Source organism: Haliotis rubra, unplaced genomic scaffold (genome assembly GCF_003918875.1).
Source record: "Haliotis rubra isolate DU_JTF1 unplaced genomic scaffold, ASM391887v1 Scf243, whole genome shotgun sequence".
In the NCBI taxonomy this organism is placed as follows: domain Eukaryota; kingdom Metazoa; phylum Mollusca; class Gastropoda; order Lepetellida; family Haliotidae; genus Haliotis; species Haliotis rubra.
The window spans coordinates 271,443-292,805 of record NW_025766481.1 but is presented as its reverse complement, the minus strand read 5'-3'; the positions used below and the strand labels follow the sequence as shown (position 1 = coordinate 292,805).

At 39.5% G+C, this 21,363-nt stretch overlaps 1 protein-coding gene across 2 annotated transcripts in view; it reads right to left on the bottom strand.

Annotated features, from left to right (window-relative positions):
- Positions 1-211: 211 nt before the first annotated feature.
- The window catches only part of LOC124278883 (aprataxin-like), a 42,407-nt gene continuing 21,255 nt past the window's right edge, over positions 212-21,363 (bottom strand). The window contains exons 4-6 of one of the 2 annotated variants that reach the window (XM_046714671.1): positions 4,371-4,474; positions 1,174-1,269; positions 212-351 (exon numbers count right to left, since the gene is read on the bottom strand). In XM_046714671.1, the coding sequence (XP_046570627.1) occupies positions 1,181-1,269; positions 4,371-4,474 (193 nt within the window). In that variant the 3' untranslated portion in view covers positions 212-351; positions 1,174-1,180. The remainder of the gene's footprint in view (positions 352-1,173; positions 1,270-4,370; positions 4,475-21,363) is intronic. The other variant, XM_046714670.1, reaches the window with a different exon arrangement.

Sequence of the window (21,363 nt, the reverse complement as noted above, 5' to 3'; positions counted from 1 at the left end):
ACCTACACATTTGTGTATGCCATGAACTACAGCTGGAGAGGGATGTTTATGCTAAGTTACCTACACATTTGTGTATGCCATGAACTACAGCTGGAGGGTGATGTTTATGCTAAGTTACCTACACATATTTGTGTATGCCATGAACTACAGCTGGAGGGTGATGTTTATGCTAAGTTACCTACACATATTTGTGTATGACATGAACTACTGATGAAGAGTGATGCTTTATTTACAGTTTATACATAAGCAAGCCTGTGAAACTATCATGACTTTTTTTTAGATGCGTTGTGCAGGACAATGTGAGACTTGAGGGCTGGCATTGTTGAGAATGTCTTGGAGCACTTGTGACACCTGAAACACACAAAAATATATCAAACTGGGGCTGTTGAAGATGCCCAAAAATACAATGACAGGTTCAGGGTGGGTGGGTCTTCTGTTACATGTTATATGCTGGATCATTTTGACCTCCAGAATGCTGCTTCATATTGTCCTTGGAAGGGTCAATGCACAGTACTGCCAATGTCTGAATCAAGCTGGCCCACAGTTTCACTTTCAAGACAATGTGGCTTGTGCCCAAGGTGCATGATTGGCATGTATTGCAAATGACTTACAGGAATTCTATGATTATAAAACTTTGACACTTTCCTTAGAAATATATACCATGAAGCAGTAACAATGTATTGGAAAGATATTCTAAGTTTTGTTGTGTTTTCTTCGTAAAAGACAATTTTTGATGACCTCAGAATATGTTCATGTCATGACAGCTAGAGTTATCTTTCAACAACATAGAGTATGGTCTTCTTGATCCAGTGACAGGATGTCACGTCAAAACAGCTTCATACTAAAACATGTGTTTCATTTCATATCTATCCACTGTTATATGGTTGAAACTTTACTGTGACCTAAATGTTTTACTCACTCATCTAGGCCATTCTTGTAAATATCACAATACCTTGATGTCAGTAAAAGGTAATTGTAAACCCCTATCCAGGCAATTTATTATCCTGCTAACAAAACAGACACATGATTTTATTCATACTATAACTGATTTAGTTAGTATTCCTCTCTTCCACTATACTTTAGGCAACTCTCATACAAAATATGATCAGTCTTCAACTGTTAAATGGTTCGAGACTGTTCATGACAGGCAGTGAGAAGGAAGTGTAGTCATACCAAGATGTCAGTACCTCAGCTCTCTCTTGAGCATTTGCTCATTCTCAGTTGTGTTTGTCTCTACTCTCCCCAATTCTTCCAGCTGGTCTATGATATCTGAAACAAACCCATCTCACATCTACTACTTTTCAGTCATTACATAACACATTTTCCCGATTTCAGACTCATATATCTTATAGGTCATACAAACAAGCAGGGTTCATACAGATGTTTGGACTCTAAATCATAGCACTTTCAAGGACCACATTATTCATAATAGAATATTTTTACTATAAGTTTATATTTATAATACTTATCCTATCTCACATGGTGCACTTTCTCTTGTTCTTCCTTCCATGAAGTGGAAATGACCGAACCTAAGTTTTCAGCCTCTTGTAAGACCTTGCCTGAACACAGCCCAGCTCCAACTATTGTTGTAGGTTGTCACCAGATGTGCCTGCAGAGCATGCATCTTGCTTGGAGTTGCAAAGAGCTCCACCTGCAAATTTGCAATCTTCAGGCAGATTGAACGAGAGATCTATGGTTTGAGTCTCCATTCAGTTAGTGATAGACGATTTCGGTGAGACAGAGCATTTGTTTTGATGTTCTGAAATCCATTGAGTGTGTCTGGCTCTAACCATGATGTGAAGAGAATCTCTCAGATGAAAGAATTGGATCACCAGATGAAACACTGGGTTGATCCCATCCAATTAATGTACCACACTACTGCTGCATTGTCGAATTTAATGAGGTTGGGGTGACTGCTATAATCACTGTTTTGAATTCCGAATTGTTGATGTGAAACAATTCATCAAGTAGATGAAGTTCCGTAGAGTAAGACTCTGATCTGGGCATCGTAGACCGCTAGTGCTGGTATTGGCATTCAACCTATGATACGATATATCACGGTACTACAAGTTTAGTCACGACGATATATTGCCAAAGTATCGTGCACTGAAGCTGCGATACAATACGAATCCCGATGTAAGGGTGGCGATACGATACGTATCACGATACTAAAATCTTTAATTCTAACACCAACTATAAAACACCTCAAGATCAAAACAAAACCAATTTTTTAAAGTATTTCGTCAAATTCCGCCAGTGTTGTTCAATGTTCATTCGGAAACGAGATAATAAGTTTATACACAGACTTTGTGAAAGTTGATAACATGCAAGCGCTATGTCTGGCACAGTTATTGACGCAAGAATTTCCGAGAAAACGTTTACTTATGAAGGGAAAATAAGTAAACATATATTTTAATCCTTAAACAAACGAAGTCTTTGTTCTTGACAGATATCGCGATTCGGCAATATTCAAAGTTAAACATCGATGTATCGTGGCTCATTTGAAGTATCATATCGGGATATACAACCATGTAAAACTTTGTATCGATTCACTGTATCGGTGGCCCATGGATCGATGCATTGATGCGTATCGATGAATCGTCACACCACTATGGACCGCAGGTACAAAGGTGGGATTAGTGAATGAAGAGGGTTTATCGAAAGTGGAGGCAGGTTTGAGGAGGACAGGACAATGTGACAGGAGATCCCAGAACAGACATCTGAGGAATCAGCAAGTAGCGGGTGGGCTGCTGCAGGTTTGTGGAGAGACTGTCGACTGAATACACATTCCAGCTGAAGATGAATTTTCTGTTTACAAAGTAGGATGTAAGAAATATCAATGAACAGCACGACTGAACAATTGGATGATTGTCGATAGAGTAGGGATCAGAAGGATTATTGAACCTGAGTGATCCAATGAGTTTGCCAATCCTTTCACAACTACCACTCTCAAAGGGACTGATAGTATGGGTGTCTGATGATTAGATGAAGGATCGGAGGGTCAGAAGAGATGTCGATGATTGTTCAGCTGGCCTTATTGAGGATTATTGTTGAGCTGGCAAACTGATCGTCATTGCAATGATTACAGATGCTGCAAGGTTTCTCCCAGCTGCAAGGTCTGATACAGTAAATGCAAGATAAATGAGGGGCGTTCTTCTACACCTGGCACAAACTTCCTCTTGCGTGATGCTGTGTTGTCTTTACCCATCCTCTTTCCCCTGCAAAACTTCTTTGTTACATAAGAGATTAAAAACAACAAGAAAGACAATGACTTCAGCTGGGTGTCACATGGCAGGTCAGATCAAAATGTATGCATTGCAACCTGGTGACAACCTACAACAATAGCTGGAGCTGTGGTGTGTGCAGGCGAGGTGTTACAATGGGCTGAAAATTTGGTTTCAGGTCATTTCCACTCCACAGTCTGAGTGAGTGAGTTTAGTTTACACCGCTTATAGCAATATTTCAGCAATATCACAACGGGGGACACCAGAAATGGGTTTCACTCATTGTACCCATGTGGGGTATTGAACCCGGGTCTTCGGCGTGACGAGGCAACGCTTTAACCACTAGGCTACCCCCTTCCCCCCCACGGTCTGAAGAGCAAGAGAAAGTACCTAACATGAGACAGGGTAAGCTTTAATAATGTAAGCATTAAAAGACATAATTCAAGCATGTTTTCCAAATTTATGGATGTGTTTCTGATGAGTGGTCCAGAACACTTTAAAATGTAATTCACTGGTCATGTATTTTAAAATGAGAACTGACATTTCATATTGATATGACCTGAAAGTTATGAAAACAGAGCTAAAGATAACTTTTGGGTCACTGAGTTATGTACTTGCTTGTGTTCATCTCAATTGGGTATCCTAATTTTCCTTTGAGTAACCAAATATAATGTACCCACCTCACTCAAATCAGTTGGTTTGTTTTCATTAATTGTAACAATATAATAAAGTTTAAATGTTGGTTTACGTGTTTGTTATTATTATTTGATCTGTAATATGAGAAACAATAAGAAAGACTGCAAGTTGCCAAGTTCATGTGCAGAAAAAGAATATCTCAATATGTCTCTGTTATTTGATCTGTCCTCGGTAATCTCTATCACATTTTTGTGTGTACGCATGTAAGATCAAATTTAATGAGTATTTTCAAAGGTTCACAGCGTACTTGTATGCAATAGACTTATTAGGAATTGAGTTTTCACATAAATATTTGTGTAATTTACGCAGATACGCAGCTTATCTGTACCTCTGTGAAAACATTCACAAGTGGAATCTTTCATCAAGTTCAGCTAAGACTGGCACAGAATAGGGCACAGATGCTCACACATAACCTGCGTGAAACTTTCAAAAAGGAAATTATCCTTATACCTTTGGAATCAATGAAATACTCAGTAGTGAAGGAGTTCCAGTGCTTCTTTGTCTTGAGAAAGGGGCTGTTAAAGTCCTGGCTGATCACATGCATGTGAAGGTGGCTGACAACACAACAAAGAGACATGAAGGCATTGACTCTTTACACCTGGCTGAGAAAACAAGCTAAACTGCTTCATTTTACCCAAGACGCATAGGAATCAGTATATACGTGGCAAGATGGATGACAGAGCTGGCTGTTTTGCACCACAAGTTAAACAAGCATTGTCACTAAGGTGACATAATCCCCCACCGCAAATTATCAAACCTATAAAGTAATGAAAGTTTAAGTTAAATGTCAACAAAAACATGACCAGTCAACCTCTCTTGATATCTTGCTCTTTAGGTGTTCAAACACACACATATTTTCAAGACTGACTTTGACCTTGACATGAATGTCATAGTGTATGAAATATGCAAAAAAAATAGTACTAAAGAAACTGCTTATTGAAAAACATTCAAGGGAAGTCTTGAAAGTCTATGAAGAAAATCCAGTGAACCGTTCTTGAAATATCTTGCTGCCAATTCAGGTTAACATGCTGAAATCTTCAAAGTGTCTTCGTGACCCTGAAAATTATGTGAAGGTCACCAAAATTGACTGGGCCCTGGGCCTTCCCTAGATGAAGCTTGGTGTCAAATATGAAGACACTCCAGTGAATGGTTCTTGAGGTATCACGCTGACAAGCATAACATGCAGGTTAATACGATGAAATCTTCAAAGTGTCTCTGTGACCTTGAAAAATAAGTGAAGGTCACCAAATTGACTGAGGCCTGCGCCTTCCCTAGATAAAGCTTGGTGTCACATATTTAGAAAATCCAGTAAACGGTTCTTGAGATAGCTTAACATGCAGGTTTACAAGCTGAAATCTTCAAAGTGTCCCCATGACCTTGACAATTATGTGAAGACCACCACAATTGACTGGACCCTGCGCCTTCCCTGGCTAAAGTTTGGTTTCAAATATGAAGAAAATCCAGTGAATGGTTCTTGAGATAGCTTAACATGCAGGTTAACATGATGAAATCTTCAAAGTGTCCCCATGACCTTGAAAATTAGGTGAAGGTCACCAAAATCGACTGGGCCCTGCGCCTTCCCGAGATAAAGCTTGGTATTGAATATGAAGAAAATCCAGTGAACGGTTCTTGAGATAGCTTAACATGCAGGTAAAACGTTAAAGTCCCCTTGTGACCTTGAAATGATGGTCAAGGTCACCAAACCTGACTTGGACTTTTCTTATACTGTGATGAACCTAGGTACCAAATATGAAAGGAACCTAGGGAACGGTTCTTAAGATATTACAATACGTATACGGACGGAGACTAAAAACAACCTTATAAAAGGCTGTGATCAGTGTGGCTTCAGGTCTCCACCAATGATGCAAGATCCCACTTATTATGCCTCATACAGCCCACATATAACAGTGAGGATGTAAGATCCAACTGATGTCTAATACAGCCCACATATAACAGTGAGGATGTAAGATCCAACTGATGATGTCTAGTACAGCCCACATATAACAGAGAGGATGCAAGATCCAACTGATGTCTACTACAGCCCACATATAACAGAGAGGATGTAAGATCCAACTGATGTCTAATACAGCCCACATATAACAGTGAGGATGTAAGATCCAACTGATGTCTAATACAGCCCACATATAACAGTGAGGATGTAAGATCCAACTGATGTCTAATACAGCCCACATATAACAGTGAGGATGTAAGATCCAACTGATGTCTAATACAGCCCACATATAACAGTGATGATGTAAGATCCAACTGATGTCTAATACAGACCACATATAACAGAGAGGATGCAAGATCCAACTGATGTCTAATACAGCCCACATATAACAGTGAGGATGTAAGATCCAACTGATGTCTAATACAGCCCACATATAACAGTGAGGATGTAAGATCCAACTGATGTCTAATACAGCCCACATATAACAGTGAGGATGTAAGATCCAACTGATGTCTAATACAGCCCACATATAACAGTGAGGATGCAAGATCAACTGATTAATACAGCCCACATATAACAGAGAGGATGTAAGATCCCAATGATGTCTAATACAGCCCACATATAACAGTGAGGATGTAAGATCCAACTGATGTCTAATACAGCCCACATATAACAGTGAGGATGTAAGATCCAACTGATGTCTAATACAGCCCACATATAACAGTGAGGATGTAAGATCCAACTGATGTCTAATACAGCCCACATATAACAGTGAGGATGTAAGATCCAACTGATGTCTAATACAGCCCACATATAACAGTGAGGATGTAAGATCCAACTGATGTCTAATACAGCCCACATATAACAGTGAGGATGTAAGATCCAACTGATGTCTAATACAGCCCACATATAACAGTGAGGATGTAAGATCCAACTGATGTCTAATACAGCCCACATATAACAGTGAGGATGTAAGATCCAACTGATGTCTAATACAGCCCACATATAACAGTGAGGATGTAAGATCCAACTGATGTCTAATACAGCCCACATATAACAGTGAGGATGTAAGATCCAACTGATGTCTAATACAGCCCACATATAACAGTGAGGATGCAAGATCCAACTGATGTCTAATACAGCCCACATATAACAGTGAGGATGTAAGATCCAACTGATGTCTAATACAGCCCACATATAACAGTGAGGATGTAAGATCCAACTGATGTCTAATACAGCCCACATATAACAGTGAGGATGCAAGATCCAACTGATGTCTAATACAGCCCACATATAACAGAGGATGTAAGATCCAACTGATGTCTAATACAGCCCACATATAACAGTGAGGATGTAAGATCCAACTGATGTCTAATACAGCCCACATATAACAGTGAGGATGTAAGATCCAACTGATGTCTAATACAGCCCACATATAACAGTGAGGATGTAAGATCCAACTGATGTCTAATACAGCCCACATATAACAGAGAGGATGTAAGATCCAACTGATGTCTAATACAGCCCACATATAACAGAGAGGATGTAAGATCCAACTGATGTCTAATACAGCCCACATATAACAGAGAGGATGTAAGATCCAACTGATGTCTAATACAGCCCACATATAACAGTGAGGATGTAAGATCCAACTGATGTCTAATACAGCCCACATATAACAGTGAGGATGTAAGATCCAACTGATGTCTAATACAGCCCACATATAACAGTGAGGATGTAAGATCCAACTGATGTCTAATACAGCCCACATATAACAGTGAGGATGTAAGATCCAACTGATGTCTAATACAGCCCACATATAACAGTGAGGATGTAAGATCCAACTGATGTCTAATACAGCCCACATATAACAGTGAGGATGTAAGATCCAACTGATGTCTAATACAGCCCACATATAACAGTGAGGATGTAAGATCCAACTGATGTCTAATACAGCCCACATATAACAGTGAGGATGTAAGATCCAACTGATGTCTAATACAGCCCACATATAACAGAGAGGATGTAAGATCCAACTGATGTCTAATACAGCCCACATATAACAGAGAGGATGTAAGATCCAACTGATGTCTAATACAGCCCACATATAACAGTGAGGATGCAAGATCCAACTGATGTCTAATACAGCCCACATATAACAGTGAGGATGTAAGATCCAACTGATGTCTAATACAGCCCACATATAACAGAGAGGATGTAAGATCCAACTGATGTCTAATACAGCCCACATATAACAGTGAGGATGTAAGATCCCAATGATGTCTAATACAGCCCACATATAACAGAGAGGATGTAAGATCCAACTGATGTCTAATACAGCCCACATATAACAGTGAGGATGTAAGATCCAACTGATGTCTAATACAGCCCACATATAACAGTGAGGATGTAAGATCCAACTGATGTCTAATACAGCCCACATATAACAGTGAGGATGTAAGATCCAACTGATGTCTAATACAGCCCACATATAACAGAGAGGATGTAAGATCCAACTGATGTCTAATACAGCCCACATATAACAGAGAGGATGCAAGATCCAACTGATGTCTAATACAGCCCACATATAACAGTGAGGATGTAAGATCCAACTGATGTCTAATACAGCCCACATATAACAGAGAGGATGTAAGATCCAACTGATGTCTAATACAGCCCACATATAACAGTGAGGATGTAAGATCCCAATGATGTCTAATACAGCCCACATATAACAGTGAGGATGTAAGATCCAACTGATGTCTAATACAGCCCACATATAACAGTGAGGATGTAAGATCCCAATGATGTTTAATACAGCCCACATATAACAGTGAGGATGTAAGATCCAACTGATGTCTAATACAGCCCACATATAACAGTGAGGATGTAAGATCCAACTGATGTCTAATACAGCCCACATATAACAGTGAGGATGTAAGATCCAACTGATGTCTAATACAGCCCACATATAACAGTGAGGATGCAAGATCCAACTGATGTCTAATACAGCCCACATATAACAGTGAGGATGTAAGATCCAACTGATGTCTAATACAGCCCACATATAACAGAGAGAGGATGTAAGATCCAACTGATGTCTAATACAGCCCACATATAACAGTGAGGATGTAAGATCCAACTGATGTCTAATACAGCCCACATATAACAGTGAGGATGTAAGATCCAACTGATGTCTAATACAGCCCACATATAACAGTGAGGATGTAAGATCCAACTGATGTCTAATACAGCCCACATATAACAGTGAGGATGTAAGATCCAACTGATGTCTAATACAGCCCACATATAACAGTGAGGATGTAAGATCCAACTGATGTCTAATACAGCCCACATATAACAGTGAGGATGTAAGATCCAACTGATGTCTAATACAGCCCACATATAACAGTGAGGATGTAAGATCCAACTGATGTCTAATACAGCCCACATATAACAGTGAGGATGTAAGATCCAACTGATGTCTAATACAGCCCACATATAACAGTGAGGATGTAAGATCCAACTGATGTCTAATACAGCCCACATATAACAGTGAGGATGTAAGATCCAACTGATGTCTAATACAGCCCATATAACAGTGAGGATGTAAGATCCAACTGATGTCTAATACAGCCCACATAACAGTGAGGATGTAAGATCCAACTGATGTCTAATACAGCCCACATATAACAGTGAGGATGTAAGATCCAACTGATGTCTAATACAGCCCACATATAACAGTGAGGATGTAAGATCCAACTGATGTCTAATACAGCCCACATATAACAGTGAGGATGTAAGATCCAACTGATGTCTAATACAGCCCACATATAACAGTGAGGATGTAAGATCCAACTGATGTCTAATACAGCCCACATATAACAGTGAGGATGTAAGATCCAACTGATGTCTAATACAGCCCACATATAACAGAGAGGATGTAAGATCCAACTGATGTCTAATACAGCCCACATATAACAGTGAGGATGTAAGATCCAACTGATGTCTAATACAGCCCACATATAACAGTGAGGATGTAAGATCCAACTGATGTCTAATACAGCCCACATATAACAGAGAGGATGTAAGATCCAACTGATGTCTAATACAGCCCACATATAACAGAGAGGATGTAAGATCCAACTGATGTCTAATACAGCCCACATATAACAGAGAGGATGTAAGATCCAACTGATGTCTAATACAGCCCACATATAACAGTGAGGATGTAAGATCCAACTGATGTCTAATACAGCCCACATATAACAGAGGATGCAAGATCCAACTGATGTCTAATACAGCCCACATATAACAGAGAGGATGTAAGATCCAACTGATGTCTAATACAGCCCACATATAACAGAGAGGATGTAAGATCCAACTGATGATGTCTAATACAGCCCATATATAACAGAGGATGTAAGATCCAACTGATGTCTAATACAGCCCACATATAACAGTGAGGATGTAAGATCCAACTGATGTCTAATACAGCCCACATATAACAGTGAGGATGTAAGATCCAACTGATGATGTCTAATACAGCCCACATATAACAGAGAGGATGTAAGATCCAACTGATGTCTAATACAGCCCACATATAACAGTGAGGATGTAAGATCCAACTGATGTCTAATACAGCCCACATATAACAGAGAGGATGTAAGATCCAACTGATGTCTAATACAGCCCACATATAACAGTGAGGATGTAAGATCCAACTGATGTCTAATACAGCCCACATATAACAGTGAGGATGTAAGATCCAACTGATGTCTAATACAGCCCACATATAACAGTGAGGATGTAAGATCCAACTGATGTCTAATACAGCCCACATATAACAGTGAGGATGTAAGATCCAACTGATGTCTAATACAGCCCACATATAACAGTGAGGATGTAAGATCCAACTGATGTCTAATACAGCCCACATATAACAGAGAGGATGTAAGATCCAACTGATGTCTAATACAGCCCACATATAACAGAGAGGATGTAAGATCCAACTGATGTCTAATACAGCCCACATATAACAGAGAGGATGTAAGATCCCACTGATGTCTAATACAGCCCACATATAACAGTGAGGATGTAAGATCCAACTGATGTCTAATACAGCCCACATATAACAGTGAGGATGTAAGATCCAACTGATGTCTAATACAGCCCACATATAACAGTGAGGATGTAAGATCCAACTGATGTCTAATACAGCCCACATATAACAGTGAGGATGTAAGATCCAACTGATGTCTAATACAGCCCACATATAACAGTGAGGATGTAAGATCCAACTGATGTCTAATACAGCCCACATATAACAGTGAGGATGTAAGATCCAACTGATGTCTAATACAGCCCACATATAACAGTGAGGATGTAAGATCCAACTGATGTCTAATACAGCCCACATATAACAGTGAGGATGTAAGATCCAACTGATGTCTAATACAGCCCACATATAACAGTGAGGATGTAAGATCCAACTGATGTCTAATACAGCCCACATATAACAGTGAGGATGTAAGATCCAACTGATGTCTAATACAGCCCACATATAACAGTGAGGATGTAAGATCCAACTGATGTCTAATACAGCCCACATATAACAGTGAGGATGTAAGATCCAACTGATGTCTAATACAGCCCACATATAACAGTGAGGATGTAAGATCCAACTGATGTCTAATACAGCCCACATATAACAGTGAGGATGTAAGATCCAACTGATGTGTCTAATACAGCCCACATATAACAGAGTGAGGATGTAAGATCCAACTGATGTCTAATACAGCCCACATATAACAGTGAGGATGTAAGATCCAACTGATGTCTAATACAGCCCACATATAACAGTGAGGATGTAAGATCCAACTGATGTCTAATACAGACCACATATAACAGTGAGGATGTAAGATCCAACTGATGTCTAATACAGCCCACATATAACAGTGAGGATGTAAGATCCAACTGATGTCTAATACAGCCCACATATAACAGTGAGGATGTAAGATCCAACTGATGTCTAATACAGCCCACATATAACAGTGAGGATGTAAGATCCAACTGATGTCTAATACAGCCCACATATAACAGTGAGGATGTAAGATCCAACTGATGTCTAATACAGCCCACATATAACAGTGAGGATGTAAGATCCAACTGATGTCTAATACAGCCCACATATAACAGTGAGGATGTAAGATCCAACTGATGTCTAATACAGCCCACATATAACAGTGAGGATGTAAGATCCAACTGATGTCTAATACAGCCCACATATAACAGTGAGGATGTAAGATCCAACTGATGTCTAATACAGCCCACATATAACAGTGAGGATGTAAGATCCAACTGATGTCTAATACAGCCCACATATAACAGTGAGGATGTAAGATCCAACTGATGTCTAATACAGCCCACATATAACAGTGAGGATGTAAGATCCAACTGATGTCTAATACAGCCCACATATAACAGTGAGGATGTAAGATCCAACTGATGTCTAATACAGCCCACATATAACAGTGAGGATGTAAGATCCAACTGATGTCTAATACAGCCCACATATAACAGTGAGGATGTAAGATCCAACTGATGTCTAATACAGCCCACATATAACAGTGAGGATGTAAGATCCAACTGATGTCTAATACAGCCCACATATAACAGTGAGGATGTAAGATCCAACTGATGTCTAATACAGCCCACATATAACAGTGAGGATGTAAGATCCAACTGATGTCTAATACAGCCCACATATAACAGTGAGGATGTAAGATCCAACTGATGATGTCTAATACAGCCCACATATAACAGTGAGGATGTAAGATCCAACTGATGTCTAATACAGCCCACATATAACAGTGAGGATGTAAGATCCAACTGATGTCTAATACAGCCCACATATAACAGTGAGGATGTAAGATCCAACTGATGTCTAATACAGCCCACATATAACAGTGAGGATGTAAGATCCAACTGATGTCTAATACAGCCCACATATAACAGTGAGGATGTAAGATCCAACTGATGTCTAATACAGCCCACATATAACAGTGAGGATGTAAGATCCAACTGATGATGTCTAATACAGCCCACATATAACAGTGAGGATGTAAGATCCAACTGATGTCTAATACAGCCCACATATAACAGTGAGGATGTAAGATCCAACTGATGTCTAATACAGCCACATATATAACAGTGAGGATGTAAGATCCAACTGATGTCTAATACAGCCCACATATAACAGAGAGGATGTAAGATCCAACTGATGTCTAATACAGCCCACATATAACAGTGAGGATGTAAGATCCAACTGATGTCTAATACAGCCCACATATAACAGAGAGGATGTAAGATCCAACTGATGTCTAATACAGCCCACATATAACAGAGGATGTAAGATCCAACTGATGTCTAATACAGCCCACATATAACAGAGAGGATGTAAGATCCAACTGATGTCTAATACAGCCCACATATAACAGTGAGGATGTAAGATCCAACTGATGTCTAATACAGCCCACATATAACAGTGAGGATGTAAGATCCAACTGATGTCTAATACAGCCCACATATAACAGTGAGGATGTAAGATCCAATGATGTCTAATACAGCCCACATATAACAGAGAGGATGTAAGATCCAACTGATGTCTAATACAGCCCACATATAACAGTGAGGATGTAAGATCCAACTGATGTCTAATACAGCCACATATAACAGTGAGGATGTAAGATCCAACTGATGTCTAATACAGCCCACATATAACAGAGAGGATGTAAGATCCAACTGATGTCTAATACAGCCCACATATAACAGTGAGGATGTAAGATCCAACTGATGTCTAATACAGCCCACATATAACAGAGAGGATGTAAGATCCAACTGATGTCTAATACAGCCCACATATAACAGTGAGGATGTAAGATCCAACTGATGTCTAATACAGCCCACATATAACAGTGAGGATGTAAGATCCAACTGATGTCTAATACAGCCCACATATAACAGAGAGGATGTAAGATCCAACTGATGTCTAATACAGCCCACATATAACAGTGAGGATGTAAGATCCAACTGATGTCTAATACAGCCCACATATAACAGTGAGGATGTAAGATCCAACTGATGTCTAATACAGCCCACATATAACAGTGAGGATGTAAGATCCAACTGATGTCTAATACAGCCCACATATAACAGTGAGGATGTAAGATCCAACTGATGTCTAATACAGCCCACATATAACAGTGAGGATGTAAGATCCAACTGATGTCTAATACAGCCCACATATAACAGAGAGGATGTAAGATCCAACTGATGTCTAATACAGCCCACATATAACAGAGAGGATGTAAGATCCAACTGATGTCTAATACAGCCCACATATAACAGTGAGGATGTAAGATCCAACTGATGTCTAATACAGCCCACATATAACAGTGAGGATGTAAGATCCAACTGATGTCTAATACAGCCCACATATAACAGTGAGGATGTAAGATCCAACTGATGTCTAATACAGCCCACATATAACAGAGAGGATGTAAGATCCAACTGATGTCTAATACAGCCCACATATAACAGTGAGGATGTAAGATCCAACTGATGTCTAATACAGCCCACATATAACAGTGAGGATGTAAGATCCAACTGATGTCTCTAATACAGCCCACATATAACAGAGAGGATGTAAGATCCAACTGATGTCTAATACAGCCCACATATAACAGTGAGGATGTAAGATCCAACTGATGTCTAATACAGCCCACATATAACAGTGAGGATGTAAGATCCAACTGATGATGTCTAATACAGCCCACATATAACAGAGAGGATGTAAGATCCAACTGATGTCTAATACAGCCCACATATAACAGTGAGGATGTAAGATCCAACTGATGTCTAATACAGCCCACATATAACAGTGAGGATGTAAGATCCAACTGATGTCTAATACAGCCCACATATAACAGAGAGGATGCAAGATCCAACTGATGTCTAATACAGCCAACATATAACAGTGAGGATGTAAGATCCAACTGATGTCTAATACAGCCCACATATAACAGTGAGGATGTAAGATCCAACTGATGTCTAATACAGCCCACATATAACAGTGAGGATGTAAGATCCAACTGATGTCTAATACAGCCCACATATAACAGTGAGGATGTAAGATCCAACTGATGTCTAATACAGCCCACATATAACAGTGAGGATGTAAGATCCAACTGATGTCTAATACAGCCCACATATAACAGTGAGGATGTAAGATCCAACTGATGTCTAATACAGCCCACATATAACAGTGAGGATGTAAGATCCAACTGATGTCTAATACAGCCCACATATAACAGTGAGGATGTAAGATCCAACTGATGTCTAATACAGCCCACATATAACAGTGAGGATGTAAGATCCAACTGATGTCTAATACAGCCCACATATAACAGTGAGGATGTAAGATCCAACTGATGTCTAATACAGCCCACATATAACAGTGAGGATGTAAGATCCAACTGATGTCTAATACAGCCCACATATAACAGTGAGGATGTAAGATCCAACTGATGTCTAATACAGCCCACATATAACAGTGAGGATGTAAGATCCAACTGATGTCTAATACAGCCCACATATAACAGTGAGGATGTAAGATCCAACTGATGTCTAATACAGCCCACATATAACAGTGAGGATGTAAGATCCAACTGATGTCTAATACAGCCCACATATAACAGTGAGGATGTAAGATCCAACTGATGTCTAATACAGCCCACATATAACAGAGAGGATGTAAGATCCAACTGATGTCTAATACAGCCCACATATAACAGTGAGGATGTAAGATCCAACTGATGTCTAATACAGCCCACATATAACAGAGAGGATGTAAGATCCAACTGATGTCTAATACAGCCCACATATAACAGTGAGGATGTAAGATCCAACTGATGTCTAATACAGCCCACATATAACAGTGAGGATGTAAGATCCAACTGATGTCTAATACAGCCCACATATAACAGTGAGGATGTAAGATCCAACTGATGTCTAATACAGCCCACATATAACAGTGAGGATGTAAGATCCAACTGATGTCTAATACAGCCCACATATAACAGAGAGGATGTAAGATCCAACTGATGTCTAATACAGCCCACATATAACAGTGAGGATGTAAGATCCAACTGATGTCTAATACAGCCCACATATAACAGTGAGGATGTAAGATCCAACTGATGTCTAATACAGCCCACATATAACAGAGAGGATGTAAGATCCAACTGATGTCTAATACAGCCCACATATAACAGTGAGGATGTAAGATCCAACTGATGTCTAATACAGCCCACATATAACAGTGAGGATGTAAGATCCAACTGATGTCTAATACAGCCCACATATAACAGTGAGGATGTAAGATCCAACTGATGTCTAATACAGCCCACATATAACAGTGAGGATGTAAGATCCAACTGATGTCTAATACAGCCCACATATAACAGTGAGGATGTAAGATCCAACTGATGATGTCTAATACAGCCCACATATAACAGTGAGGATGTAAGATCCAACTGATGTCTAATACAGCCCACATATAACAGTGAGGATGTAAGATCCAACTGATGTCTAATACAGCCCACATATAACAGTGAGGATGTAAGATCCAACTGATGTCTAATACAGCCCACATATAACAGTGAGGATGTAAGATCCAACTGATGTCTAATACAGCCCACATATAACAGAGAGGATGTAAGATCCAACTGATGTCTAATACAGCCCACATATAACAGAGGATGCAAGATCCAACTGATGTCTAATACAGCCCACATATAACAGTGAGGATGTAAGATCCAACTGATGTCTAATACAGCCCACATATAACAGTGAGGATGTAAGATCCAACTGATGTCTAATACAGCCCACATATAACAGTGAGGATGTAAGATCCAACTGATGTCTAATACAGCCCACATATAACAGTGAGGATGTAAGATCCAACTGATGTCTAATACAGCCCACATATAACAGTGAGGATGTAAGATCCAACTGATGTCTAATACAGCCCACATATAACAGTGAGGATGTAAGATCCAACTGATGTCTAATACAGCCCACATATAACAGTGAGGATGTAAGATCCAACTGATGTCTAATACAGCCCACATATAACAGTGAGGATGTAAGATCCAACTGATGTCTAATACAGCCCACATATAACAGTGAGGATGTAAGATCCAACTGATGTCTAATACAGACCACATATAACAGTGAGGATGTAAGATCCAACTGATGTCTAATACAGCCCACATATAACAGTGAGGATGTAAGATCCAACTGATGTCTAATACAGCCCACATATAACAGTGAGGATGTAAGATCCAACTGATGTCTAATACAGCCCACATATAACAGTGAGGATGTAAGATCCAACTGATGTCTAATACAGCCCACATATAACAGTGAGGATGTAAGATCCAACTGATGTCTAATACAGCCCACATATAACAGTGAGGATGTAAGATCCAACTGATGTCTAATACAGCCCACATATAACAGAGAGGATGTAAGATCCAACTGATGTCTAATACAGCCCACATATAACAGTGAGGATGTAAGATCCAACTGATGTCTAATACAGCCCACATATAACAGTGAGGATGTAAGATCCAACTGATGTCTAATACAGCCCACATATAACAGTGAGGATGTAAGATCCAACTGATGATCTAATACAGCCCACATATAACAGTGAGGATGTAAGATCCAACTGATGTCTAATACAGCCCACATATAACAGTGAGGATGTAAGATCCAACTGATGTCTAATACAGCCCACATATAACAGTGAGGATGTAAGATCCAACTGATGTCTAATACAGCCCACATATAACAGTGAGGATGTAAGATCCAACTGATGTCTAATACAGCCACACATATAACAGTGAGGATGTAAGATCCAACTGATGTCTAATACAGCCCACATATAACAGAGAGGATGTAAGATCCAACTGATGATGTCTAATACAGCCCACATATAACAGAGAGGATGTAAGATCCAACTGATGATGTCTAATACAGCCCACATATAACAGTGAGGATGTAAGATCCAACTGATGTCTAATACAGCCCACATATAACAGTGAGGATGTAAGATCCAACTGATGTGTCTAATACAGCCCACATATAACAGAGAGGATGTAAGATCCAACTGATGTCTAATACAGCCCACATATAACAGTGAGGATGTAAGATCCAACTGATGTCTAATACAGCCCACATATAACAGTGAGGATGTAAGATCCAACTGATGTCTAATACAGCCCACATATAACAGTGAGGATGTAAGATCCAACTGATGTCTAATACAGCCCACATATAACAGTGAGGATGTAAGATCCAACTGATGTCTAATACAGCCCACATATAACAGTGAGGATGTAAGATCCAACTGATGTCTAATACAGCCCACATATAACAGAGAGGATGATCCAGATCTAATACAACATATAACAGAGATGTCTAAGATCCACATACAGCCCACATATAACAGTGAGGATGTAAGATCCAACTGATGATGTCTAATACAGCCCACATATAACAGTGAGGATGTAAGATCCAACTGATGTCTAATACAGACCACATATAACAGTGAGGATGTAAGATCCAACTGATGATGTCTAATACAGCCCACATATAACAGAGAGGATGTAAGATCCAACTGATGTCTAATACAGCCCACATATAACAGTGAGGATGTAAGATCCAACTGATGTCTAATACAGCCCACATATAACAGAGAGGATGTAAGATCCAACTGATGTCTTAATACAGCCCACATATAACAGTGAGGATGTAAGATCCAACTGATGTCTAATACAGCCCACATATAACAGAGAGGATGTAAGATCCAACTGATGTCTAATACAGCCCACATATAACAGTGAGGATGTAAGATCCAACTGATGTCTAATACAGCCCACATATAACAGTGAGGATGTAAGATCCAACTGATGTCTAATACAGCCCACATATAACAGTGAGGATGTAAGATCCAACTGATGTCTAATACAGCCCACATATAACAGAGAGGATGTAAGATCCAACTGATGTCTAATACAGCCCACATATAACAGTGAGGATGTAAGATCCAACTGATGTCTAATACAGCCCACATATAACAGTGAGGATGTAAGATCCAACTGATGTCTAATACAGCCCACATATAACAGTGAGGATGTAAGATCCAACTGATGTCTAATACAGCCCACATATAACAGAGAGGATGTAAGATCCAACTGATGTCTAATACAGCCCACATATAACAGTGAGGATGTAAGATCCAACTGATGTCTAATACAGCCCACATATAACAGTGAGGATGTAAGATCCAACTGATGTCTAATACAGCCCACATATAACAGAGAGGATGTAAGATCCAACTGATGTCTAATACAGCCCACATATAACAGTGAGGATGTAAGATCCAACTGATGTCTAATACAGCCCACATATAACAGTGAGGATGTAAGATCCAACTGATGTCTAATACAGCCACACATATAACAGTGAGGATGTAAGATCCAACTGATGTCTAATACAGACCACATATAACAGTGAGGATGTAAGATCCAACTGATGTCTAATACAGCCCACATATAACAGTGAGGATGTAAGATCCAACTGATGTCTAATACAGCCCACATATAACAGTGAGGATGCAAGATCCCAACTGATGTCTAATACAGCCCACATATAACAGTGAGGATGTAAGATCCAACTGATGTCTAATACAGCTCACATATAACAGTGAGGATGTAAGATCCAACTGATGTCTAATACAGCCCACATATAACAGTGAGGATGTAAGATCCAACTGATGTCTAATACAGCCCACATATAACAGAGAGGATGTAAGATCCAACTGATGTCTAATACAGCCCACATATAACAGTGAGGATGTAAGATCCAATTGATGTCTAATACAGCCCATATATAACAGTGAGGATGCAAGATCCCACTGATGTCTAATACAGCCAACATATAACAGTGAGGATGTAAGATCCAACTGATGTCTAATACAGCCCACATATAACAGAGAGGATGTAAGATCCAACTGATGTCTAATACAGCCCACATATAACAGTGAGGATGTAAGATCCAACTGATGTCTAATACAGACCACATATAACAGTGAGGATGTAAGATCCAACTGATGTCTAATACAGCCCACATATAACAGTGAGGATGTAAGATCCAACTGATGATGTCTAATACAGCCCACATATAACAGTGAGGATGCAAGATCCAACTGATGTCTAATACAGCCCACATATAACAGTGAGGATGTAAGATCCAACTGATGATGTCTAATACAGCCCACATATAACAGTGAGGATGTAAGATCCAACTGATGTCTAATACAGCCCACATATAACAGTGAGGATGTAAGATCCAACTGATGTCTAATACAGCCCACATATAACAGAGAGGATGTAAGATCCAACTGATGTCTAATACAGCCCACATATAACAGTGAGGATGTAAGATCCAACTGATGTCTAATACAGCCCACATATAACAGTGAGGATGTAAGATCCAACTGATGATGTTTAATACAGCCCACATATAACAGAGAGGATGCAAGATCCAACTGATGTCTAATACAGCCCACATATAACAGTGAGGATGTAAGATCCAACTGATGTCTAATACAGCCCACATATAACAGTGAGGATGTAAGATCCAACTGATGTCTAATACAGCCCACATATAACAGTGAGGATGTAAGATCCAACTGATGTCTAATACAGCCCACATATAACAGTGAGGATGTAAGATCCAACTGATGTCTAATACAGCCCACATATAACAGTGAGGATGTAAGATCCAACTGATGTCTAATACAGCCCACATATAACAGTGAGGATGTAAGATCCAACTGATGTTTAATACAGCCCACATATAACAGTGAGGATGTAAGATCCAACTGATGTCTAATACAGCCCACATATAACAGTGAGGATGTAAGATCCAACTGATGTCTAATACAGCCCACATATAACAGAGGATGCAAGATCCAACTGATGTCTAATACAGCCCACATATAACAGTGAGGATGTAAGATCCAACTGATGTCTAATACAGCCCACATATAACAGTGAGGATGTAAGATCCAACTGATGTCTAATACAGCCCACATATAACAGTGAGGATGTAAGATCCAACTGATGTCTAATACAGCCCACATATATAACAGTGAGGATGTAAGATCCAACTGATGTCTAATACAGCCCACATATAACAGTGAGGATGTAAGATCCAACTGATGTCTAATACAGCCCACATATAACACAGAGAGGATGTAAGATCCAACTGATGTCTAATACAGCCCACATATAACAGAGAGGATGTAAGATCCAACTGATGTCTAATACAGCCCACATATAACAGTGAGGATGTAAGATC